Source organism: Coregonus clupeaformis, chromosome 9 (genome assembly GCF_020615455.1).
Source record: "Coregonus clupeaformis isolate EN_2021a chromosome 9, ASM2061545v1, whole genome shotgun sequence".
In the NCBI taxonomy this organism is placed as follows: Eukaryota; Metazoa; Chordata; class Actinopteri; order Salmoniformes; family Salmonidae; genus Coregonus; species Coregonus clupeaformis.
In genome coordinates this window covers 45,766,457-45,791,816 of record NC_059200.1, presented here as the reverse complement: position 1 = coordinate 45,791,816, position 25,360 = coordinate 45,766,457, and the positions used below count along the sequence as shown (strand labels likewise).

The following is a 25,360-nucleotide window of genomic DNA, read 5'->3' as shown; positions in this document are numbered from 1 at the left end:
TGGTAGCGCTCACCTTGTCTTCTCCGGACAAGGTGTTTTACGGATGCCCCAAACAATCGGAAAGGGGATTCATCAGAGAAAATGACTGTACCCCAGTCCTCAGCAGTCCAATCCCTGTACCTTTTGCAGAATATCAGTCTGTCCCTGATGTTTTTCCTGGAGATAAGTGGCTTCTTTGCTGCCCTTCTTGACACCAGGTCATCCTCCAAAAGTCTTCGCCTCACTGTGCGTGCAGATGCACTCACACCTGCCTTCTGCCATTCCTGAGCAAGCTCTGCACTGGTGGTGCCCCGATCCTGCAGCTGAATCAACTTTAGGAGACGGTCCTGGCGCTTGCTGGACTTTCTTGGGCGCCCTGACGCCGCCTTCACAACAATTGAACATCTCTCCTTGAAGTTCTTGATGATCCGATAAATGGTTGATTTAGGTTAAATCTTACTAGCAGCAATATCCTTGCCTGTGAAGCCCTTTTTGTGCAAAGCAATAATAATAATAATAATAATAATAATATGCCATTTAGCAGACGCTTTTATCCAAAGCGACTTACAGTCATGCGTGCATACATTTTTGTGTATGGGTGGTCCCGGGGATCGAACCCACTACCTTGGCGTTACAAGCGCCGTGCTCTACCAGCTGAGCTACAGAGGACCACGCAATGATGACGGCACGTGTTTCCTTGCAGGTAACCATGGTTAACAGAGGAAGAACAATGATTTCAAGCACCACCCTCCTTTCAAAGCTTCCAGTCTGTTATTCTAACTCAATCAGCATGACAGAGTGATCTCCAGCCTTGTCCTCGTCAACACTCTCACCTGTGTTAACGAGAGAATCACTGACATTTTCATGGCAAAGAGGGTTCATTTTCATGGCAAAGAGGGACTTTGCAATTAATTGCAATTCATCTGATCACTCTTCATAATATTCTGGAGTATATGCAAATTGCCATAATCAAAACTGAGGCAGCACTCTTTGAAAATTAGTATTTGTGTAATTCTCAAAACTTTTGACCAGGACTGTACACTTTGAAAATGAAAAGAGAGAATGTTAAATAGGCCAGTTGGAAAACAGACACTTTCCATTTCACTTTGCACATTGCATTTACCATTTTCTGTTAAAGCTGCAATATGTAACTTTTTGGGTGACCTGACCAAATTCACATAGAAATTGGACTTATAGATCTGTCATTCTCGTTGAAAGCAAGTCTAAGAAGCGGTAGATCTGTTCTATGGGCACTATTTCTATGCTTCCGGTTCTTCAGTTTCGTTTTTGCGTCTTTTACTTTCGGTTTTGTACACCAGCTGAAAATAAAATGTTTTTGGTTATGGAAAATATATTTCTCAGCTTGTTTCAACTGAAAATTTGAATTTGAGCAACCAGGAAATGGGGGATCGATTTCTGCATAGTGCACCTTTAACAATTTGCCATTCATTTTGTAATGACCCAGCTGGGTCATAAAGTAAAAGAGAGACGGGCACCAGGTGTACAGGCAGAACACAGGTTTATTCCTGAATGGGCTATTGTTCAGGCCACAGCCCACGCCGCTAAACCTCGAACATACACAAATAGAACATGTCAAATCAATGGTCCCGAACAGAAGAGAGAGATGAGACCGTAACCCCTATTTAATCATTCCAAAACCCCGCGGGATTACCCATCATACCCCCCCAACCTTTCCATCTGTCCTGGCATATTTAACCCCTGCTAGTACCCATGAGAACGATAACACATCCATGAACACAGAACACAATACAGGGTCGTTACATAGCCCCCCCCTTTCTAAACCCTAGCCCCTAGGGTTACAAAACAAAATCCTTAAAACGACCCGGAGGTCGCATCAGTCTCTTGCGCCTCCCCTTGACTCTCACTGGTGGACCCCCAGAACACTCATCTGCCCCAATGTCATTTCCAGCACCCCCCGAAGAGGCAGCCCCGTCCCAGGCTCAGCTTGCACTAGAGTCTCCTCGCTAGACTGTCCCCGTGTGCTCACATCAGAGTCCTCACTTCCATTCCCTACCGTTTTCCTCCCTCTGTAGGGCGCCAATCGGTCCCGGTGGACCACCACCCTCCTGCCCCGTGGGGAACCTCCACCCGGCACGTCACCTCCCCACTCTCTCTATCACCAGGCACGGCCCCACCCAGGCACTGTCCAGCTTTGGGCACCGCCCCTTCTTGCGCGATGGGGTTGTGAAGCCACACGCGTTCTCCCGCTCCAAAGTGCCTCCCCCTCGCGCGTGAGTCATAGTGGCGCTTTTGGCGCATTCCTGCGTTCTCGAGTTGCTCTCTTGCGAAGGTGTGAGCCGCTTCTAACCGGTTCTGCAGTCGACTGAACATAGTTCGGGCCAGGCAAAACCCCGTCGTCGTTATCAGGAGGGTGGCCAAACGTCAGTTCGGCTGGGGTGCGCAACTCACGACCTAACATTAGTAGCGCTGGGGAGCACGCAGTCGATTCCTGAACAGCCGACCTACATGCCATAAGAATAAACGGTAAGTGGGTGTCCCAATCTCTCTGGTGTTTTGAGGTAACGATAGCCAGCTGTTGTGCTAATGTTCTGTTAAATCTTTCCACCAGCCCATCACTCTGGGGGTGAAGTGGAGTAGTGCGCGTCTTCTCCGCGCCTAACCGTCTACACAACTCTGAGAACACCCGTGACTCAAAGTTTCTCCCCTGGTCGCTGTGTATAGACTGTGGCACCCCGAACCGACTGATTATTCCCCCTACCAATGCATCAGCTACTGTTTCTGCCTCCTGGTCTGGGAGAGCGTAAGCCTCTGGCCACTTGGTGAAGTAGTCCATAGCAGTTAGAATCCACCTGTTACCGCTGTCTGTGGTTGGAAACGGTCCAACTATGTCTACCCCCAGTCTCTCCATGGGCTCCCCTACTGGGAATTGTTGTAGGAGGGCGTGTGACTGACCTGGAGGTCCTTTCTTAGCAGCACACTCATCGCACTGCCTGCAAAAGTCCTCCACATCCCTCCTGTGCCTGGCCCAATAGAAGCCTTTACGTACGCGCTTTAACGTTTTGGAGACCCCAAAATGCCCTGCGCCTACTCCCCCGTGAAGCTGCTGTAACACGCTCCCTTGCAGCCTTTTGGGAACCACTACCTGCCACGTCATTTCTCCAGTAGCTGGCTTTTTCCACCCCCTCTGGAGCACTCCCTCAGCCACTCTAAGGACTGAGAATTTAGCCCAGAGTCCTTTGGTGACTGGTGATAGAGGGGCTACTTCCCCCCATGGCGGTCGTCTTCCCTCTTCCACCCACCCCAGCACAGGACGCAGCTCTGCGTCCTCCTCCTGGCGACGCCTCCACTCCCCAACGTCCACAGCCTCAAGCTCCCGGCACTCTGTCACCCTCAGCTGACTCACCGTGGCGGTGACTCCCTCCTCCATGCACAGTTCCCTCTCTCGCTCCACCCGTTTGAAGCAGTACCCACAGCCGTCCTCAGCACACGGGCGACGGGACAAGGCGTCTGCATTGCTGTGGCGAAGGCCGGCCCTGTGCTCCACCTGGAAGTCGTAGGGTTGCAGCTCCTCCAACCAGCGGGCGATCTGACCCTCTGGCTCCTTGAAGGAGAGAAGCCACTGCAGGGCGGAGTGATCCGTCCGCACCACAAACGGCAGGCCCCCAGGTAGTACTTGAAATGGCGTACTGCTGCCACGACAGCCAAAAGCTCCCTCCTTGTCACGCAGTAGCGTTTTTCAGCCTTATCAAAAGTTCTGCTGTAATAAGCTACTACGTGCTCCCCGTCAGAACCACGCTGAGCCAGCACAGCCCCCAAGCCCTCATTGCTTGCGTCGGTGTCCAGGATAAACGGACGGTTCGGGTCTGGTGAGGACAGGACAGGGGCCTCCACCAGGGCACGTTTGAGGGCCTCAAACGCCCGCTGGTGCTCTTCGGTCCACTGAAAAACAGTGTCCTTCTTGAGAAGGTGGTTCAAAGGAGCTGCTATCCCCGCAAACCCTTTCACAAACCTACGATAGTAGGATGCCAGACCCAGGAAGCTCTTAACCTCTTTTTTTCCACTTGGAATTGGCCACCCCCTCACAGCCTCCACCTTGTCTGGCATCGTGCTGATACCCTCACCACCCAGCTGATGACCCAGGAACGCCACCTCCCTTTGCATGAAATGGCACTTTTCCGGGTGTAATTTTAGCCCCGCCCCCGAGATCCTCTCCAGCACTCGCCTAAGTGCCCCCAGTGCCCCCTCAAACGATGTGCCGTGCACCAATATGTCGTCTAGGTACACGACACACTCGTCTCTCGGAACCCCCGCCAGCACTCTGTCCATGAGCCTCTCAAAGGTGGCAGGAGCATTACAAAGCCCGAAGCACAGCACCTTGAACTGCCAATGGCCCCTATCCGTGGAGAAGGCCGTTTTTTCACGTGCCCCAGGCGAGAGGGGCACCTGCCAGTAGCCACTGCGCAGATCAAGGGAAGAGAACCACGAGGACCCTCTGACGTGGTCTAGCGACTCATCGATCCTCGGTATGGGGTAAGCGTCTTTAGTGGTGACAGAATTTAGACCCCTGTAGTCCGCACAAAACCTAAGTTTACCCCCTTTCTTAGGCACCATGACGACCGGCGCGGACCATGGGCTATCTGATGGCTCAATGAAATCCGCCCGCAACATGTCAGCAATAGCTGTGGCTGCTGCTTCCCTCTTGGCAAGGGGAATGCGACGGGGCCGAATTTTAATGGGTTGGTTGTCCCCAGTGTCGATGTCGTGCTGAACCAGGTGCGTTTGCCCTACCTCATCTTCCCCCAAGCGAAGCTATCTTTAAAGTCAAACAGCAGCTGCTTTAACTGTCTCTGTTGTCTCTCATCCAGACCTTGACAGTTTTTCAGCCACACAGCCTCAACGGCGTCGATAACTTCCTCCTTCCCCCCGTCGGGCTGATGGGGTGAAGGAGCCAGTGTGTTTTGGGCTACTGGGATGCCTGTGCTTGCACCATTATGGGGAGTGAAGGTCGTTGCCGCCGGAGACAGCTGCTGGGATGGCACAACGACCAAGGGAGCAGCCGGGACGACCAGTGGAGTTTCGGCAAGCTTGGAGGAAGACGGAGGGACAGCCCTGCCCCCTGCTGGACCTCCCGAAGGCGACATTCCCACTGTGGGACCCCCCGACAGCCTCAAAGTGCCCGAAGCTAAGTCCAACTGAGCCCCACAGTTTTTCAAAAAGTCCATTCCCAGTATACAGGGGTCCTGTACCGCTGCTACCCACACCGGACACCCCACAGTTCTCCCCCCCACAGTCACAGACAACCAACACTTCCCTAACATGGGGGCTAGCTCCCCCGTGACAGTCCGTAGCTGGACAAGGGTCGGCTCCACCCGCACCCCAACAGGTAGTATGTCTGGTCTCACCAGGGTTACTGTAGAGCCCGTGTCAACCAGGGCCAAACATTCCACCCCTCTACCTTGACGATGACATTGCAGAAGTCCCCAATGGTGGTACGTCCCACCACAACTACCGGACTAGGAAACACGGTGGCAGCCACACCCTGGGGAAGCAGGTCCCCACCCTCTTGCCTGCGCTGCTGGGTACCTCTTCTGCTTACTGTGGTTTCGGGGCGGAGGGGTGGGCCCGCGCTGCCCCCTGCGCGAGAACCCGCTGTCGTTTCCCTGTTGACTGGGGAATCTGCCACACTCCCGCTGAATGTGGCCAGGCTGGCCACAACCCCAGCAGACAATGGAAGTTGAGCTGACACTGCGATGTTGTCTGGAGCCCTTCTCAATGACAAGCGAAGCGGTCTTGACTAACCCTCCCAACTCGTCGACCCACTCTGGTTTGGTGACCCCCGGCACCCCGGCCGCCGCTGCTCTCACCTCTGGTTGACTGGCAACCTCCACTCTCACTCCCTCACCCCAGATCAGCTCCCTCTTCCTGGCTATCTCCACTGCAGCCCGCAGAGATGCTGGGTCCGACATCTGCACATGCTTACCCAGTTCGGTGGGGGGAGAGCGCTCTAATAAAACTGTCCCGTGCCAGCTCGTCTTGCACCCCAATCGGCATATTTGCATAAGCCCGCCTGGTCAGGCTCAGAATATCACTTGCCAACGCCTTTAATGATTCCCCCTGAAGTCTCTTTTTGTTATTCAGTTCAATCCGCAGCAAGTTGGGCTGTGCATCGCTGCCGAAACGGACCCCCAATGCCTCCACTAGCGCACCGTAGTCGCCCCTCTCGTCCGGGGCTAGCGTTAGCAGGCATTCCGACGCCTCCTCTGCCAGGCTCAGGGCAAGCTGTAACCCTTTCGTCTCGTCAGACCACCTCCCGGCTCTAGCCAACAACTCGAATTGAGTGAAAAAAACTTCCCATTTACCTTGTCCATTGAACTTTGGAAGTTTAGCCGCTACCGTGGCTAATGGCAATAGGGCGCTGCCATCTCTGTTTACATAAGGAGGTCCAGCCATTTCCGCACGCGGTGACGTCGATATCTCCGTCGCCGTGACGTCTGTTCTGGTCGAGCGGTTTGGAGGAAAACCCGCCCGTTCTGCCATCTTGCTGACTGACAATTTAACTCCCGCCATGTGGCTCTCCAGCTCTTCTACAGCCGTCATCGCCTGACCCTCCCGACCGGGTACACCCGAGCCCACAACGGACACTTTGTCCGACTCTTCCCTTAACTTTCCGCCTCGCCCGATCATCCTGCCCGTAGATGCGAGTCACGCTAAAGCTAACCACGGCCTATACTGAAACAGCTAACTCGCCTAATCTCGATCTATCCCGTCGTTCGAAAGCACTTCTGACACCAATGTAATGACCCAGCTGGGTCATAAAGTAAAAGAGAGACGGGCACCAGGTGTACAGGCAGAACACAGGTTTATTCCTGAATGGGCTATTGTTCAGGCCACAGCCCACGCCGCTAAACCTCGAACATACACAAATAGAACATGTCAAATCAATGGTCCCGAACAGAAGAGAGAGATGAGACCGTAACCCCTATTTAATCATTCCAAAACCCCGCGGGATTACCCATCATACCCCCCCAACCTTTCCATCTGTCCTGGCATATTTAACCCCTGCTAGTACCCATGAGAACGATAACACATCCATGAACACAGAACACAATACAGGGTCGTTACAATTTTCTTTTTACCATTTCCATTTAGAATTTTCAATAAACCATTTTAGATTTTTATTTTAACATTGCAATTTCATTGTGGCATTAATCATGCGCACTGTTATGAAACATATACATGCATTTATCATTTTCACATTCTTATTTAGCCACCCTCCATAGACCAAGGTATTTTCTGAACCAGGAAACGCTCAGATTCCTCTCAACAATTGAGTCCGAGCATAACTGCATACGAATACACTAATGACGATGGATTTACACATATCGACGCATTTATTGGGATAGTGAGGGAATAGAGAGCATCAATAGATTTGGTTACAATTGTCTTATAGTGAATACACATTGCGGTAAGATTTGAACTGTGTCCGTCTAGCCTTATCATGTCAGACATATTAATCTTGGCATTTGTGATATCTATTCTATCTCATGGATATTATGTCGGAGCAAGTGTCAGGTCTGCGAGGGATGAGGTGAATTTAGAGTCTGTAAATCTGAATGTAGACCTCTCTCGAGTACTCAAGAGAGTGAACGAACGTTTTTTGTCTGTGGCCATAGATGCGAGTCTAGTCGCTGAAGAGAAGTTCATGTACCTTTTAACGTGAGTATTACTATTTTTGTGTTTCATAAAACGATTGCCTTATTATTTTTTAACCACCAGACTACCATTAGATTAGAATCAATTAGGTTGTATCATTTTTTTTTCTTTTTTTTTGGCATAACAGCAACAGTTCAGAGACACCTCGGGCGTACTCATTACGCCGACAATGTTGTAAAACGTTTGTTAAACAAGCAAATGGAACGAAATGGGGAGGGACCTACCTGAATTTGTCCAATAGAAACTATTATTTTAGTTGCAAAACAACTGTTTGGACTAATGATTACACCCCAGTTGAAAAACGTTTTGCAACAGACAACCGTTTACTCTAGGATCCACCAAACGGAATGAGCTGAATGTGTCCAAGAGAAACTCTCGTTTTTGTTGCAAAACGTTTTCCGTTTGGAGTAAACGTTTCTGTTGCAAAAGTTTTGCAACAGACAACGTTTTGCAACGGAATCTGACTAATGAATACACCCCAGCTCAACTTACTCTTCCAAAACTGCATAAATACTGAACTAAACCTTCTTTCATTCCACCAGGTCTCCAAAGCTGAGGACATTGGCAAAAGCTTTAACCCCAGCATTTCTGAGATTTGGAGGGACAAGACAAGATTTCATGACCTTCAACCCTGCATTTTTACATTCAAATGAGTATCACAAAAACTCTGTTTTTGATGCAGGTAAATATGGCATACATTGTCACACATTTCAACTGCTTACTAGTCATATTACCACAGACAGTCATATCTCATATATAGCACCAGCAGCTCTTGTGATGTGAGTGTGTGTGGTTTGATTGTGGTCACTTACTTCCTCAGCACGATTCCTGTTTTGCATTAATGAGACTGAGAGAAGGAACAGTATGTTGATTCACACAGAGTCAGCTTGAATGCGCACAGTAGACCAGGCAGATCTCAAACAATATCATGAGTTTGAGGTAAATCTTAGGTCATCAGCTTCTGAGTGACTCACAGCCACTTGTTTTCTTATTCCTGCTTTCTATTCTGCTGTCAGATGATCTCTGTGAAAGGCTAGAGCTGCCCCCATTACTGGAGGAGAGGCTGAAGCAGGAATGGGCTCTACAGGAAGTACTTCTCCAGAAAGAGGACTTGCAGAGGAAATACCGGAGTGTAAAGTTCACAGGTATGAGCAATGGTTATGATGCAGGCAGCATCAGTCTAGTTCACAATCGACTGACTCATTTGATTAGCTAACCACCCATTTTCCCTTGAGCAAATAGTCTGAAAGAAGAAAACATTTAAAATATGTTTTTTTCCCTGGCAGAATATGCAGTGGATCTGCTGTACTCTTTTACAAACTGCTCTGGATTAGACCTCATCTTTGGGCTCAACGAGCTGCTCAGGACCACTGTCAACTCCTGGGACAGCAGCAATGCCAGGACCCTCATACAGTACTGTGAATCCAAACAGTACAGCATGTCCTGGGAGCTGGGCAATGGTAACAATTGCAGTTTGGTTCATTGATTGAATTGACTAAACAATTAAATACGTCAGCTACAGTACCAGTCAAAAGTTTGGACACACCTACTCATTCAAGGGTTTTTCTTTATTTTCTACATTGTACAATAATAGTGAAGACATCAAAACTCTGAAATAACACATATGGAATCATGTAGTAAACAAAAAAGTGTTAAGCAAATTTGAGATTCTTCAAAGTAGCCACCCTTTGCCTTGATGACAGCTTTGCACACTCTTGGCATTCTCTCAACCAGCTTCACCTGGAATGCTTCCCACATATGCTGAGCACTTGTTGGCTGCTTTTCCTTCACTCTGCGGTCCGACTCATCCCAAACCATCTCAATTGGGTGGAGGTCGGGGGATTGTGGAGGCCAGGTCATCTGATGCAGCACTCCATCACTCTCCTTCTTGGTAAAATAGCCCTTACACAGCCTGGAGGTGTGTTGGGTCATTGTCCTGTTGAAAAACAAATGATAGTCCCACTAAGCCCAAACCAGATGGGATGGCGTATCGCTGCAGAATGCTGTGGTAGTCATGCTGGTTAAGTGTGCCTTGAATTCTAAATAAATCACAGACAGTGTCACCAGCAAAGCACCCAGACCAAAGGACACTTTTCCACCGGTCTAATGTCCATTGCTCGTGTTTCTTGGCCCAAGCAAGTCTCTTCTTTTTGTTGGTGTCCTTTAGTAGTGGTTTCATTGCAGCAATTCCACCATGAAGGCCTGATTCACACAGTCTCCTCTGAACAGTTGATGTTGAGATGTCTGTTACTTGAACTCTGTGAAGCATTTATTTGGGCTGCAATTTCTGAGTCTGGTAACTCTAATGAACTTATTCAATGCAGCAGAGGTAATTCTAGGTCTGCCATTCCTGTGGCGGTCCTCATGAGAGCCAGTTTCATCATAGCACTTGATGGTTTTTGCGACTGCACTTGAAGAAACTTTAAAAGTTATTGAAATGTTCAGGATTGACTGACCTTCATGTCTTAAAGTAATGATGGACTGTTGTTTCTCTTTGCTTATTTGAGCTGTTCTTGCCATAATATGGACTTGGCCTTTTACCAAATAGGGCTATCTTCTGTGTACCTCCCCTATCTTGTCACAGCACAACTGATTGGCTCAAACGCATTAAGGAGGAAAGAAATTGAAATGCATTCCAGGTGACTACCTCATGAACCTGGTTGAGAGAATGCCAAGAGTGTGCAAAGCTGTCATCAAGGCAAAGGGTGGCTACTTTGAAGAATCTCAAATTTATTTAACACTTTTTTGGTTACTACATGATTCCATGTGTTATTTCATAGTTGTGATGTCTTCACTATTATTCTACAATGTAGAAAATAGTAAAAATTAAGAAAAACCCTTGAATGAGCAGCTGTATCCACATTTTTGACTTTTACAAATCATCAAGGATAACATAAAGTCTGACTTATGTACCTCTTAAAAATCCTGTCTCCATTCATATCAGAGCCCAACAGTTATGAGAAGAAGGCAGGGATCCGGGTGGACGGATACCAGCTGGGCCAGGATTTCGTTCAACTCCGCAAGATTCTGCGGGAATCCAAACCTTACCATGACACTGGAGTCTATGGACCAGACATTAGCCAACCCCGAGACCACTCGAGAGACTTACTGGAGGGGTGAGAGTTTGGCCCTTTATATGTAGGTTATACATAAAGTAGTCCCAATATAGTCCTGTTGAACATGATGGTGTACTAACTAAAGCAATAGTATTGGAAGTCTCCTCGGTCAAAGTAAGAAACATATTTTCCCAAACATGAATAGGTTGTTGTTAACTAGAAAACGACTAAAGCAAAGAAAGTATTAATTATTATTAATTAAAAGATTATTCTACAATTGAATTACGACATGACCTGTCTATATTCATGGTTAAATATCACTTCCAATGCAATGGGAGACTAAACCCTGAATAATAGGCCACTTTGATTTAGACTGGTTTGTCCAGTTTATGGGCGTTTTCTGTCTTTTCACAGCCGTATTATACAATAAGGACAGAGTTGTATTACTGCTTCTCTCATTTACCTCCAGCTACTGCATGTCTATACCCAAGACTCTGGTTCAAACCTAAACTGTTAATAATAACACCAACTCATATCTAAAAGGCACAAAGTAAATCAAACATTTCCTGTCTCTTTTCCCTATTGGGAAAACTCCTTTATGTTTTACAGTGTATGGGACAAACTCTCAACCCTTCCAGTGTGTCTCAGGTGGTCTCAGGGCTGGTTAACGTTGGGTCAATAGATTATTCTCACATAACTACCAATCATGTGGGATATTATATATTTATATACAGTGCCTTCAGTATTCAGACCATTTTACTTTTTCCACAGCAATCTACGTATGACACCCCATAATCACAAAGCGAAAATAGGTTTTTAGAATGTTTTACAAATTTATTAAATATAAAAAACAGAAATACCTTATTTACATAAGTATTCAGACGCTTTGCTATGAGACTCGAAATTGAGCTCAGGTGCATCCCTTTTCCATTGATCATCCTTGAGATGTTTCTACAACTTGATTGGAGTCCACCTGGGATAAATTCACTTGATTGAACATGATTTGAAAAGGTACACACCTGTCTATGTAAGGTCCCACAGTTGACAGTGTATGTCAGAGTAAAAACCAAGCCATGAGGTGGAAGGAATGGTCCATAGAGCTCCGAGACAGGATTGTGTCGAGGCACAGATCTGGGGAAGGGTACCAAAAAATGTCTGCAGCATTGAAGGTCTCCAAGAACACAGTTACTACATGGAATCATGTAGTAACCAAAAAAGTGTTAAACAAATCAAAATATATTTGAGATTCTTCAAACTTGCCACCATTTGCTTTGATGACAGCTTTGCACACTATTAACAATCATATCCTATTTACTTTTCATAGGTTCTTGGAGAGTGGGGCAGAAGCGATTGATGCATGCACCTGGCACCAGTAAGTTGAACTGTCTGTCCTCACCTAGCACACAGTGATTGATCAGATGTCACATGTTGCTGCTTTTGACTTTGACACACAGACACTGAACAAACACAGGGTTAGTTTATCAGTGTGCTTGGGAGGTTGGGCACGTGGGGTTGTCACAAGGGGAAAGAGGAACTGTTTGTAAAGGCTTGCACATGAGTCTGTCAGATGAGGGATGTACTTTTCAGTCTGAACACCGTAGAATATGTATATTAGGTTTATTTTCATTCTTTAATCACAGACATTTTACTGATACATATATGTTTATGTCGTGTCACTTTGATATGAAGAACTGATCTTTAATTGTCTATTCTGTCTTTTTATTAGTTACTATGTCAACGGAAGACAAATGTCTTTAGAAGATTTCCTAGACCCTGAGGTGCTAAACACTTTAGCCCTGAAAACACGTGAAGTCATGGAGGTAATGAAAAGATGTGTTAATACATGTCTAATCATAGTATTTACAGTTGAAGTCGGAAGTTTACATACACTTAGGTTGGAGTCATTAAAACTCATTTTTCAACCACTTCACAAATTACTTGTTAACAAACTATAGTTTTGGCAAGTCGGTTAGGACATCTACTTTGTGCATGACACAAGTAATCTTTCCAACAATTGTTTACAGACAGATTATTTCACTTATAATTTTTACATTTTAGTCATTTAGCAGACGCTCTTATCCAGAGCGACTTACAGTTAGTGAGTGCATAAATTTTTTCATACTGCCCCCCCGTGGGAAACGAACCCACAACCCTGGCGTTGCAAGTGCCATGCTCTACCAACTGAGCTACACGGGGCCATAATTCACTGTATCACAATTCCAATGGGTCGGAAGTTTACATACACTAAGTTGACTGTGCCTTTAAACAGCTTGGAAAACTCCAGAAAATGATGTCATGGCTTTAGAAGCTTCTGATAGGCTAATTGACATAATTTGAGTCAATTGGAGGTGTACCTGTGGATGTATTTCAAGGCCTACCTTCAAACTCAGTGCCTCTTTGCTTGACATCATGGGAAAATCAAAATAAATCAGCCAAGACCTCAGAAAAGAAATTGTAGACACAATTCTGGTTCATCCTTGGGAGCAATTTCCAAACGCCTGAAGGTACCACGTTCATCTGTACAAACAATAGTATGCAAGTATAAACACCATGGGACCATGCTGCCGTCATACCGCTCAGGAAGGAGACGCGTTCTGTCTCCTAGAGATGAACGTTCTTTGGTACGAAAAGTGCAAATCAATCCCAGAACAACAGCAAAGGACCTTGTGAAGATGCTGGAGGAAACAGGTACAAAAGTATCTATATCCACAGTAAAACCAGTCCTATATCGACATAACCTGAAAGGCCGCTCCGCAAGGAAGAAGCCACTGCTCCAAAACCGCCATAAAAAACCCAGACTACGGTTTGCAACTGCACATGGGGACAAAGATCGTACTTTTTGGAGAAATGTCCTCTGGTCTGATGAAACAAAAATATAACTTTTTGGCCATAATGACCATCATTATGTTTGGAGGAAAAAGGGGGATGCTTGCAAGCCGAAGAACACCATCACAATCGTGAAGCACGGGGGTGGCAGCATCATGCTGTGGGGGTGCTTTGCTGCAGGAGGGACTTGTGCACTTCACAAAATAGATGGCATTATGAGGAAGGAAAATTATGTGGATATATTGAAGCAACATCTCAAGACATCAATCAGGAAGTTAAAGCTTGCCCCAAGCATACTTCCAAAGTTGTGGCAAAATGGCTTAAGGACAACAAAGTCAAGGTATTGGAGTGGCTATCACAAAGCTCTGACCTCAATCCTATAGAAAATGTGTGGGCAGAATTGAAAAAGCGTGTGCGAGCAAGGAGGCCTACAAACCTGACTCAGTTACACCAGCTCTGTCAGGAGGAATGGGCCAAAATTCACCCAACGTATTGTGGGAAGCTTGTGGAAGGCTACCCAAAAAGTTTGATCCAAGTTAAACAATTTAAAGGCAATGCTACCAAATACTAATTGAGTGTATGTAAACTTCTGACCCACTGGGAATGTGATGAAAGAAATAAAAGCTTAAATAAATAATTCTTTCAACAATTATTCTGACATTTTCACATTCTTAAAATAAAGTGGTGATCCTAACTGACCTAAGACAGGGAATTTGTACTAGGATTAAATGTCAGGAATTGTGAAAAACTGAGTTTAAATGTATTTGGCTAAGGTGTATGTAAACTTCCGACTTCAACTGTAACATATATTTTTAATTTTATAGATGAGTGCCAGTGCTCAGCAATTTCACAGGATATAAATGTTTATATAGTTCAGTAAAGGCAATTAACTGGTTCTTCTGTGTCTTGTGTCCTCAGACTGTTGATCTGGCATCCCCTGGGAAGAAGGTGTGGCTTGGGGAGACTAGTTCTGCCTATGGAGGCGGGGCTAAGGGGCTGTCTGACACATTTGTCGCTGGATTCATGTGAGTGTATGTCTGTGTGTGTTTGTGATCATAGAAAGATAGACCCAGTCAGTATCATACCCTGATACCATGTGAGCCAGAGTGATCATTTTCGTCTGACTGAGTCTGGAGGTTGTAACAGTCAGCCTAGTCATGCTGGCCAGACTCATGGTGCTCCACTGTGGGAAGAGAGACTATAGACAGCCTAGCTTTGCACGCTTAGTGCACTGGCAGCAGTTGAGTCAATGATGTTGTTAGTCTACTCTCATGGAAGGGAATCTCTGCTATTTGGGAATGTGGATTTCATTGAATTTACAGGTCACCGGTCAGCCTGCGTCTCATGATCAGTTTTTCAACCATGCCCTGTTCCAGGAAGGCTAAGAAATAGTAGGCTTGCGTGCCAAATTATTTTAAAGGAATCCCACAAAAATGCATGTGTCCCATGATGTATCCAACATTGATTTAATCCAGTGTGAGGGAAGTATTTTTTTTATACAAAGGATTACATCTAATGTAATTCTCATTGAGCCTGAATACGGTTGGTTGTTTCTAGATCAGATTATATGTGGCTAAATCTCATTATTGCCCCAAAAAACTTTATAGTGTCTTGAAACAGTACTGCAGGGGTGGCAACCCTGTTCCTGGAATGCCGCAGGTACTGCAGGATTTTCTTCCAACTAGGCACCACACCTGACCAACTGAGCTAATTGATCAGTTCAGTGATTGCCTAAATTCAACACACCTGGTCCTCCTGGTTGGTTAAATCAAAAACATGAAGTGCCTGCGGCACTCCAGAACCAGGGTTGCCTACCCCTGCAGTACTGTATTTGTGGTGTAAAATAACTGTTTAATGATTACAGGTGGCTGGATAAACTGGGCCTGGGTGCGAAGCTTGGCTTAGATGTTGTAATCAGGCAGGTTTTGATTGGATCTGGGACTTACCACCTGGTAGATGATAACCTCGATCCACTTCCTGTAAGAGAAATTGTTGTTTATTCTCCTTCTGTCTTTTGAATTCCTGAAAAAACGGCAATGATCAAATTAAGTATTTTTTAAATTGTGACAATGTTTGTATCACTATGGCAGGATTACTGGCTATCAGTTCTGTACAAGAGGCTTGTTGGACCAGAGGTGCTGAGTATAGAAGCCTTTTCCATTTTGGGAAAGATGAAAAGAGTACGGGTCTACCTGCACTGCACTAACAAGAAAAGGTATTTCACAATCCAGCTGTATTTAAAGATGGAATCTGTGTTAGGCGAAACAGCGCCACTGTTCGTCCCCATAACCTTTATTTTGTTGATTAAATGGAGGTGAGGAACCTCCGGCAGCATGGTAAAAACAATTGCAGCACATATTCTGCTGTTCTATCACGCATGCAATGAAACAAAGTGTTTGTTGTTTCCAGTAACTTCTTTGTTGTTGAAATGTCTCAAACGGATGTGGCAGTTTCACCAATTTAAGGATTCCAGCTTTAAGATGTGAGACAACCATCCTGTGTTTGTGAGACAACCATCATGTGTTTGTGAGACAGATGTGAGACAACCATCATGTGTTTGTGAGACAGATGTGAGACAACCATCATGTGTTTGTGAGACAGATGTGAGACAACCATCCTGTGTTTGTGAGACAACCATCATGTGTTTGTGAGACAGATGTGAGACAACCATCATGTGTTTGTGAGACAGATGTGAGACAACCATCCTGTGTTTGTGAGACAACCATCATGTGTTTGTGAGACAGATGTGAGACAACCATCATGTGTTTGTGAGACAGATGTGAGACAACCATCATGTGTTTGTGAGACAACCATCAGGCCTGTTCCTCAATGTTATCTTCCTCTCTTCTCCAGTACAAGCTACAAAAGTGGAGCAGTCACATTGTTTGCTCTGAACCTGAGTAAGAGCCCTGTGAAGATCGCTGTGCCTGCCATGGTCTCTAACAGCACTGTAGAGGCCTTTGTTCTTCAGTCTGAACAGCCTGGCGAGGAGGGACTCTACTCCAAGTAGGCTACCATTTAACCTTTATTCCCATCAATGGGATCACTAACCTTAAGTTTGTTTCTTGAACCTTTTTGCTATGTTTTTATTAGTACTGTACAAGGAAGTGTTACCTGTTTTGCTTTTGTCTTGCCTTGTAACATTGTCAGTGTAAACAATGCCGTGCTAAAATACGATAGAAAGGAGACTAACAGTGTGCTGTGATCTCCAGGTCTGTGAAACTCAACGGAGAGGTGTTGAAGATGGTGGATGACAGAACTCTTCCATCGCTCCAGGGAACCCCTCTTGCTGCAGGAGAACATCTCAGACTCCCTGGTTATTCCTTTGCCTTCTATCTCCTCAGCAAGGCCCAGGCACTGGCCTGCCGATGACCCCAACTGGAGAGGAGGACTTGAGAAGATGGAGGTAAACTCACTGTCTAGACTAAGAGAAGGAAACACTTGACTATTACTCTAAACACTGCTGTATGTTTTTGCCAAAGAATGTTAACCAGGTGAATGTGGTGAAAGGATTCAATCATTTTTATAAAATAATTTTGTTTTCATCTACATATATTACATTTTGTATATTTTTAAACATGTATAGTCTTAATACCTTGTGAGTAGTGTTTAAATGTTCAAAGGAATCCAAAGGTTTCATTCCATGTCTTGGTAGAAAATGTTGTTTAGGCAATACTTAAATGTACTTAAATGTACTAAACCTGAGCCTAAACACAACTTGTTTACATTCTGTTTACACTTAATAGTTGAATTGTGCAATTTTTGATTTTATGAACTTTCTGTTTGTGATATCTTTGTACCAAATTATTTTTGATGAGAAAATAAATGCAGTAATGAATTCAAAGCATGTCATGCTATAAAGTTGATATTCTTTATTTTATATTCTCTTAATACCATTATTTAACATTTGAATCAGCTAGGGTCATTAATGCAAACTTTATTCACATTTTATACACAGAACAGGCAGTAGTACCATCAGCCCCTGTCTGATGTTGACAACACTATCATGGACGTTGATATGACGTCGACAGATCCTTTACTCCTCCTGTTCCTCCTTGTGTGTGATGATGTAACAGAGGTATTTTATATTCCACGTTTCCTGCTGGGTCGGTGGTAGATGACTGGAACATCTGTTTCACCTAAAATTACATTGATTAAGTATTAGGGGTATTCATGTTACTTATTGTCAAACAATAAACAGAGGTTAGCACACAGCCTACTGTAAGTATAGTACTGGGTTTATCTAGCCTGCTATACACCTGACCTGCGGATGCTCCAAATTGTCCACAAAAGAAATCTTTATATCATACATTTAAAAAGGTTTACAGATTTAAAAGTTATCTGCTTCTTACCTCCTCGGCTGTAAACTTGTCTGCTTGTGTCATCAGTAAGCGCAATTAGATACATCAGTAGAATGTGATTATGCTCGTACACACTTTCAAAGTTAACATAACCTTTGATACATCACAGCATTATTGATCAAAATCAGGTCTAATCTACATACTCGTCTTTGTGTACATGACCCTTGTCCTCAGGATCAAACATTCTAAAGGCGTTGAGAATGGTATCTTCTGGGTCTGTTCCATGCAACTTCTCTCCAAACTGGTTGAGGAACATGGTGAAGTTGATGGGACCACTGGCCTCTTTGAACATGTCTTCTAGCTCTTTGTCCTTCACATTCAGTTTACCTGAAGGATAGATGAGATCTTAGACATTGCAGACATTCAAACAACCATTAGCTGTTCTACAGTAAGTGATATTCAGTTATTCAGAAGATATCATTGAAATACTGATCAAGAAATGCATAGGTATCCTTTAGAGCTTCTTTGTCAATGAACCCATCTTTATTCTGGTTGAATGCCTAGCTTAGGGGAAGAAAGGTCTTAAAGTAATTTGATGTAAAGAACAAACATCATATTTTTTCCTTACTCACAACTTTGATTGGGCACACTGACCATGTTTACACAGTATTCCGGATAGTAGCTCATATCCTGCTTAAGGTCGTATTTGGGATAAGCTGTTTACATGCACCTACTGTAGCTGGAGGAAAATGGGGGAGGGTCATGCTTTTTCAATTTCAGTCAGGCGGAGGGTTTAGTATTCTTTAATTTAACCCAGGGGATGGTCATGTCATTTGTAATCGATTAAATGTCAGCATTTTGGAATTTACGTATTGAATTCGACTGTGTAACCCTCTCTCTCTCTGTCTCTGTCTCTCTCTCATTCTCCTCTTTGAGCCCGGCTGGGTGGGTATTTCGCATATGCCTTTCCATTGACTGTTCGATCAGTCTCTCTTTGTGCTTAGCGTATCCAGAACGTGGGCGTGTAGATACAAAACCTAGGAGGCTCATGGTTCTCACTCCCTTACATAGATTTACACAGTAATTATGACAACTTCCGGAGGACGTCCTCCAACCTATCAGAGCTCTTGCAGCATGAACTGACATGTTGTCCACCCAATCAAAGGATCAGAAAATGAATCTACTACTGAAATAAAAAGCTACAGCTAGCTAGCACGGCAGTGCATAAAATATGGTGAGTAGTTGACTCAAAGAGAGAGAAGACAATAGTTAAACAGTTTTGAACAAATTAAGTTATTACAAAATAAAGGAGAATCGAGAGAGCTATATTTTGGTTAATTTTATTTCACTTTCACTTACTTAGCTAGGAATTGCAGCTAGCTAGAGGGATGCTATGTTAGCTAGCTGGCTATGGCTATCCAGCACTGGAACTCTTAAAAGTCAAGGTAAGCTTTTGGTTTTATTCATTTATTGCCACCGGGACCCGCCGGTGTAACTACTAAACTGCTTACTGCTGACTGTACACTGTACAGCATGATTATAGCGGCTTTACTAACGTGTTAGTTCTAGTAGCTATGTTGACTATGACGTTAATATGGTGACAACAATGTAGGCTGCGTGTAGCGGTTATGAAATGAAGGTTTGGCTTGGAAAGTTTTTTTTTTGCCTGGTCCCAGAAAGCTGATGTGTTGTGCACTGAAGTCCACAAGCGAAGGGTAAAGGTGAGAGGAGAGCGCGTAGATGCGAGAAGGAATACAACGATCAAAGGGATCATGCTGTTATGTGGCTGCTATGAAAGTGAACTGTGTTGGCATGTGATCAGGGGTGTATTCATTCCGCCAATTCTGTTGAAAAACTTTTCTTAAACTGAAGCAAACGAAACAAAACGGGGATAAACATACCTGAATCTGTCCAACAAACTCTCGTTTGCAACTGTTGGACTAATGATTACACCCTAGATCAGCTAGATGCAGGCACGAGTGTGCAAGGCGGTATTGAATGTGTCAATGTCTGTCACCTTGATTACTAAAATGTATCTCGACCTGTGCACCTACGTTTAAAACGTTCATTCATAGGCAAGGTTGTAGCAACCTCTTGATGAGTATAGGGTAAAGTAGTGCACTGGGCCTATAATAGTCCTGTATTAGCCGACCGATATAGCCGTCTGCAGAGCGGGAAAAACTTTTCACAATACTGTGCACTGGCACTCATCTATAAAAATATACTATGATTAGACACATTTCCACACAGTGGTGGAAAAAGTACCCAATTGTCATACTTGAGTAAAAGTAAAGATACCTTAATAGAAAATGACTCAAGTAAAAGTGAAAGTCACCCAGTAAAATACTACTTGAGTAAAAGTATTTGGTTTAAAACATACTTAAGTATCAAAAGTAAATTTAATTGCAAAAATATACTTAAGTATCAAATGTAAAAGTACAAGTATAAATCATTTCAAAATTGCTTATATTAAGCAAACCAGACGGCACAATTTTCTTGTTTTTTAAATTTACGGATAGCCAGGGGCACAATACAACACGCAGACATAATTTACAAACAAAAGTATTAATGTTTAGTGAGTCCTCCAGATCAGAGGCAGTAGGGATGACCAGGGATGTTCTCTTGATAAGTGTGTGAGTTGGACCATTTTCCTGTCCTGCTAAGCATTCAAAATGTAATGAGTACTTTTGGGTGTCAGGGAAAATGTATGGAGTAAAAAGTACATTATTTTCTTTAGGAATGTAGTGAAGTAAAAGTTGTCAAAAATATAAAAAGTAAAGTACAGATACCCAAAAAAACAACTTATGTAGTACTTTAAGGTATTTTTACTTAAGTACTTTACACCACTGTTTCCACATCTTTTCATTACCTCCATGACTTCATGTGTTTTCAGGGCCAAAGTGTTTAGCACCTCAGGGTCTAGGAAATCTTCTAAAGACATGTCTCTTCCGTTGACATAGTAACTAATAAAAGGACAGAGTAGTCGATTAAAGATCAGTTCTTAATATCAAAGTGACACGACAAACATATGTATCATTAAAATGTCTGTGATTGAAGAATGAAAATAAACCTAATATACATATTCTATGGTGTTCAGACTGAAAGTACATCCCTCATCTGACAGACTCATGTGCAAGCCTTTACAAACAGTCCTCTTTCCCCTTGTGACAACCCCACGTGTCCAACATCCCAAGCACATTGATAAACTAACCCTGTATTTGTTCAGTGTCTGTGTGTCAAAGTCAAAAGCAGCAACATGTGACATCTGATCCATCACTGTGTGCTAGGTGAGGACAGACAGTTCAACTTAATGGTGCCAGGTGCATGCATCAATCGCTTCTGCCCCACTCTCCAAGAACCTATGAAAAATAAATAGGATTGTTCAATATTTTATATATACTGTGTGTGTGTGTGTACAGTGCCTTGCAAAAGTATTCATCCCCCTTGGCGTTTTTCCTATTTTGTTGCATTACAACATGTAATTTAAATAGATTTTTATTTGGATTTCATGTAATGGACATACACAAAATAGTCAAAATTGGTTAATTGAAATGAAAAAAATAACTTGTTTCAAAAAATTATAAATTATAAATAACGGAAAAGTGGTGCGTGCATATGTATTCACCCCCTTTGCTATGAAGCCCCTAAATAAGATCTGGGGCAACCAATTACCTTCAGAAGTCACATAATTAGTGAAATAAAGTCCACCTGTGTGCAATCTAAGTGTCACATGATCTGTCACATGATCTCAATATATATACACCTGTTCTGAAAGGCCCCGGAGTCTGCAACACCACTAAGCAAGGGGCACACCAAGCAAGCGGCACCATGAAGACCAAGGAGCTCTCCAAACAGGTCAGGGACAAAGTTGTGGAGAAGTACAGATAAGAGTTGGGTTCTAAAAAAATATCAGAAACTTTGAACATCCCACGGAGCACCATTTAAATCATTGTAAAAAAATTGAAAGAATATGGCACCACAACGAACCTGCCAAGAGAGGTCCGCCCACCAAAACTCACGGACCAGGCAAGGAGGGCATTAATCAGAGAGGCAACAAAGATAACCCTGCAAAGCTCCACAGCGGAGATTGGAGTATCTGTCCATAGGACCAATTTAAGCCGTACACTCCACAGTGCTGGGCTTTACGGAAGAGTGGCCAGAAAAAAGCCATTGCTTCATGAAAAAAATAATGAAGCAATGGCTTTTCGCCAAAAGCCATGTGGGAGACTCCCCAAACATATGGAAGAAGGGACTCTGGTCAGATGAGACTAAAATTGAGCTTTTTGGCCATGAAGGAAAACGCTATGTCTGTCGCAAACCCAACACCTTTCATCACTCCAAGAACACCATCCCCACAGTGAAGCATGGTGGTGGCAGCATCATGCTGTGGGTATGTTTTTCATCGGCAGGGACTGGGAAACTGGTCAGAATTGAAGGAATGATGGATGGCGCTAAATACAGGGAAATTCTTGAGTGAAACCTGTTTCAGTCTTCCAGAGATTTGAGACTGGGACGGAGGTTCACCTTCCAGCAGGACAATGACCCTAAGCATACTGCTAAAGCAACACTCGAGTGGTTTAAGGGGAAACATTTAAATGTCTTGGAATGGTCAAAGCCCAGACCTCAATCGAATTGAGAATCTGTGGTATCACTTAAAGATTGCTGTACACCAGCGGAACCCATCCAACTTGAAGGAGCTGGAGCCATTTTAATTCCAGGTTGTAAGGCAACAAAATAGGAAAAATGCCAAGGGGGGGTGAATACTTTCGTAACCCACTATATATATATATATATATATATATATATATATATACAGTGAGGGAAAAAAGTATTTGATCCCCTGCTGATTTTGTACGTTTGCCCACTGACAAAGAACTGATCAGTCTATAATTTTAATGGTAGGTTTATTTGAACAGTGAGAGACAGAAGAACAACAAAAAAATTCAGAAAAACGCATGTCAAAAATGTTATAAATTGATTTGCATTTTAATGAGGGAAATAAGTATTTGACCCCTCAGCAAAACATGACTTAGTACTTGGTGGCAAAACCCTTGTTGGCAATCACAGAGGTCAGACGTTTCTTGTAGTTGGCCACCAGGTTTGCACACATCTCAGGAGGGATTATGTTCCACTCCTCTTTGCAGATCTTCTCCATGTCATTAAGGTTTCGAGGCTGACGTTTGGCAACTCGAACCTTCAGCTCCCTCCACAGATTTTCTATGGGATTAAGGTCTGGAGACTGGCTAGGCCACTCCAGGACCTTAATGTGCTTCTTCTTGAGCCACTCCTTTGTTGCCTTGGCCGTGTGTTTTGGGTCACTGTCATGCTGGAATATCCATCCACGACCCATTTTCAATGCCCTGGCTGAGGGAAGGAGGTTCTCACCCAAGATTTGACGGTACATGGCCCCGTCCATCGTCCCTTTGATGCGGTGAAGTTGTCCTGTCCCCTTAGCAGAAAAACACCCCCAAAGCATAATGTTTCCACCTCCATGTTTGACGGTGGGGATGGTGTTCTTGGGGTCATAGGCAGCATTCCTCCTCCTCCAAACACAGCGAGTTGAGGTGATGCCAAAGAGCTCAATTTTGGTCTCATCTGACCACAACACTTTCACCCAGTTCTCCTCTGAATCATTCAGATGTTCATTGGCAAACTTCAGATGGGCCTGTACATGTGCTTTCTTGAGCAGGGGGACCTTGCGGGCGCTGCAGGATTTCAGTCCTTCACGGCGTAGTGTGTTACCAATAGTTTTCTTGGTGACTATGGTCCCAGCTGCCGTGAGATCATTGACAAGATCCTCCCGTGTAGTTCTGGGCTGATTCCTCACCGTTCTCATGATCATTGCAACTCCACGAGGTGAGATCTTGCATGGAGCCCCAGGCCGAGGGAGATTGACAGTTATTTTGTGTTTCTTCCATTTGCGAATAATCGCACCAACTGTTGTCACCTTCTCACCAAGCTGCTTGGCGATGGTCTTGTAGCCCATTCCAGCCTTGTGTAGGTCTACAGTCTTGTCCCTGACATCCTTGGAGAGCTCTTTGGTCTTGGCCATGGTGGAGAGTTTGGAATCTAATTGATTGATTGCTTCTGTGGACAGCTGTCTTTTATACAGGTAACAAGCTGAGATTAGGAGCACTTCCTTTAAGAGTGTGCTCCTAATCTCAGCTCGTTACCTGTATAAATGACACCTGGGAGCCAAAAATCTTTCTGATTGAGAGGTGGTCAAATACTTATTTCCCTCATTAAAATGCAAATCAATTTATAACGTTTTTGACATGCGTTTTTCTGGATTTTTTTGTTATTCTGTCTCTCACTGTTCAAATAAACCTACCATTAAAATTATAGACTGATCATTTCTTTGTCAGTGGGCAAACGTACAAAATCAGCAGGGGATCAAATACTTTTTTCCCTCACTGTATATATATATGAGAGAGAGAGAGATTTTCCAACAGTCTTGAAGGAGTTCCCACATATGCTGAGCACTTGCTGGCTGCTTTTCCTTCACTCTGTGGTCCAACTCATCCCAAACCATCTCAATTGGGTTGAGGTCGGGTGATAGTGGCGGCCAAGTCATCTGATGCAGCACTACATCACTCTCCTTCTTGGCCAAATTGAAAAACGAATGATAGTCCCACTAAGCCCAAACCAGATGGGATGGCGTATCGCTGCAGAATGCTGTGGTAGCCATGCTGGTTAAGGGTGCCTTGAATTCTAAATAAAAATCACAGACAGTGTCACCAGCAAAGCACCATCACACCTCCTCGTCCATGCTTCACAGTGGGAACCACACATGTGGAGATCATCCATTCACCTGCTCTGCGTCTCACAAAGACACGGCGGTTGGAACCAAAAATCTCAAATTTGGACTCATCAGACCAAAGGACAGATGTCCGCCGGTCTAATGTCCATTGCTCGTGTTTCTTGGCCCAAGCAAGTCTCTTCTTATTGGTGTACTTTTAGTAGTGGTTCCTTTGCAGCAATTTGACCATGAAGGCCTGATTCACACAGTTTCCTCTGAACAGTTGTTGTTGAGATGTGTGTTACTTGAACTCTGTGAATCATTTATTTGGGCTTCAATCTGAGGTGCAGTTAATTCTAATGAACTTATCCTCTACAGCAGAGGTAACTCTGGGTCTTCCTTTTCTGTGGCGGTCCTCATGAGAACCAGTTTCATCATAGCGCTTGGTGGGTTTTGCGACTGCTCTTGAAGAAACGTTCAAAGTTCTTGACAGTTTCTGGATTGACTGACCTTCATGTCTTAAAGTAATGATGGATTGTCGTTTCTCTTTGCTTATTTGAGCTGTTCTTTCCATAATACGGACCTAGCCCTTTTTGTTAAAATACCATCTTCTGTATACCACCCCTACCTTGTCACAACACAACTGATTGGCTCAAACGCATTAAGAAGGAAATAAATTCCACGTGTTAACTTTTAAGAAGGCACACCTGTTAACTGAAATGCATTCCATGTTGACTACCTCATGAAGCTGGTTGAGAGAATGC

At 44.2% G+C, this 25,360-nt stretch overlaps 1 protein-coding gene across 3 annotated transcripts; it reads left to right on the top strand.

Annotated features, from left to right (window-relative positions):
- Positions 1 to 7,268: 7,268 nt before the first annotated feature.
- LOC121573982 (heparanase) lies at positions 7,269 to 17,403 on the top strand. 3 transcript variants are annotated; one of them, XM_041886420.2, is made up of 13 exons: positions 7,269 to 7,426; positions 7,635 to 7,677; positions 8,217 to 8,356; positions 8,691 to 8,819; positions 8,961 to 9,134; positions 10,619 to 10,790; positions 12,055 to 12,102; positions 12,457 to 12,550; positions 14,475 to 14,581; positions 15,421 to 15,535; positions 15,647 to 15,771; positions 16,410 to 16,562; positions 16,769 to 17,403. In XM_041886420.2, the coding sequence occupies exons 2-13, from the start codon at positions 7,664 to 7,666 to the stop codon at positions 16,926 to 16,928; spliced, it is 1,431 nt and encodes a 476-aa protein (XP_041742354.2). In that variant the 5' UTR covers positions 7,269 to 7,426; positions 7,635 to 7,663; the 3' UTR covers positions 16,929 to 17,403. The 3 variants fall into 3 exon arrangements, 2 of the variants coding, with proteins under 2 accessions (XP_041742354.2, XP_041742353.2); XM_041886419.2 differs by having other exon boundaries at positions 7,269 to 7,677; XR_006002131.2 differs by lacking the exon at positions 16,769 to 17,403 and having other exon boundaries at positions 7,269 to 7,677; positions 15,647 to 16,038; positions 16,410 to 16,500.
- The last annotated feature ends 7,957 nt before the right edge of the window (positions 17,404 to 25,360 follow it).

What these genes read in the sequence shown, in the direction of transcription:
- LOC121573982 (XM_041886419.2), top strand. Translation starts at nt 7,460, where the DNA reads ATGTCAGACATATTAATCTTGGCATTTGTGATATCTATTCTATCTCAT. An exon ending in AAGTTCATGTACCTTTTAAC is followed by an intron (nt 7,678 to 8,216) that starts GTGAGTATTACT and finishes TCATTCCACCAG; the next exon opens with GTCTCCAAAGCTGAGGACAT. An exon ending in TCGAGAGACTTACTGGAGGG is followed by an intron (nt 10,791 to 12,054) that starts GTGAGAGTTTGG and finishes TACTTTTCATAG; the next exon opens with GTTCTTGGAGAGTGGGGCAG.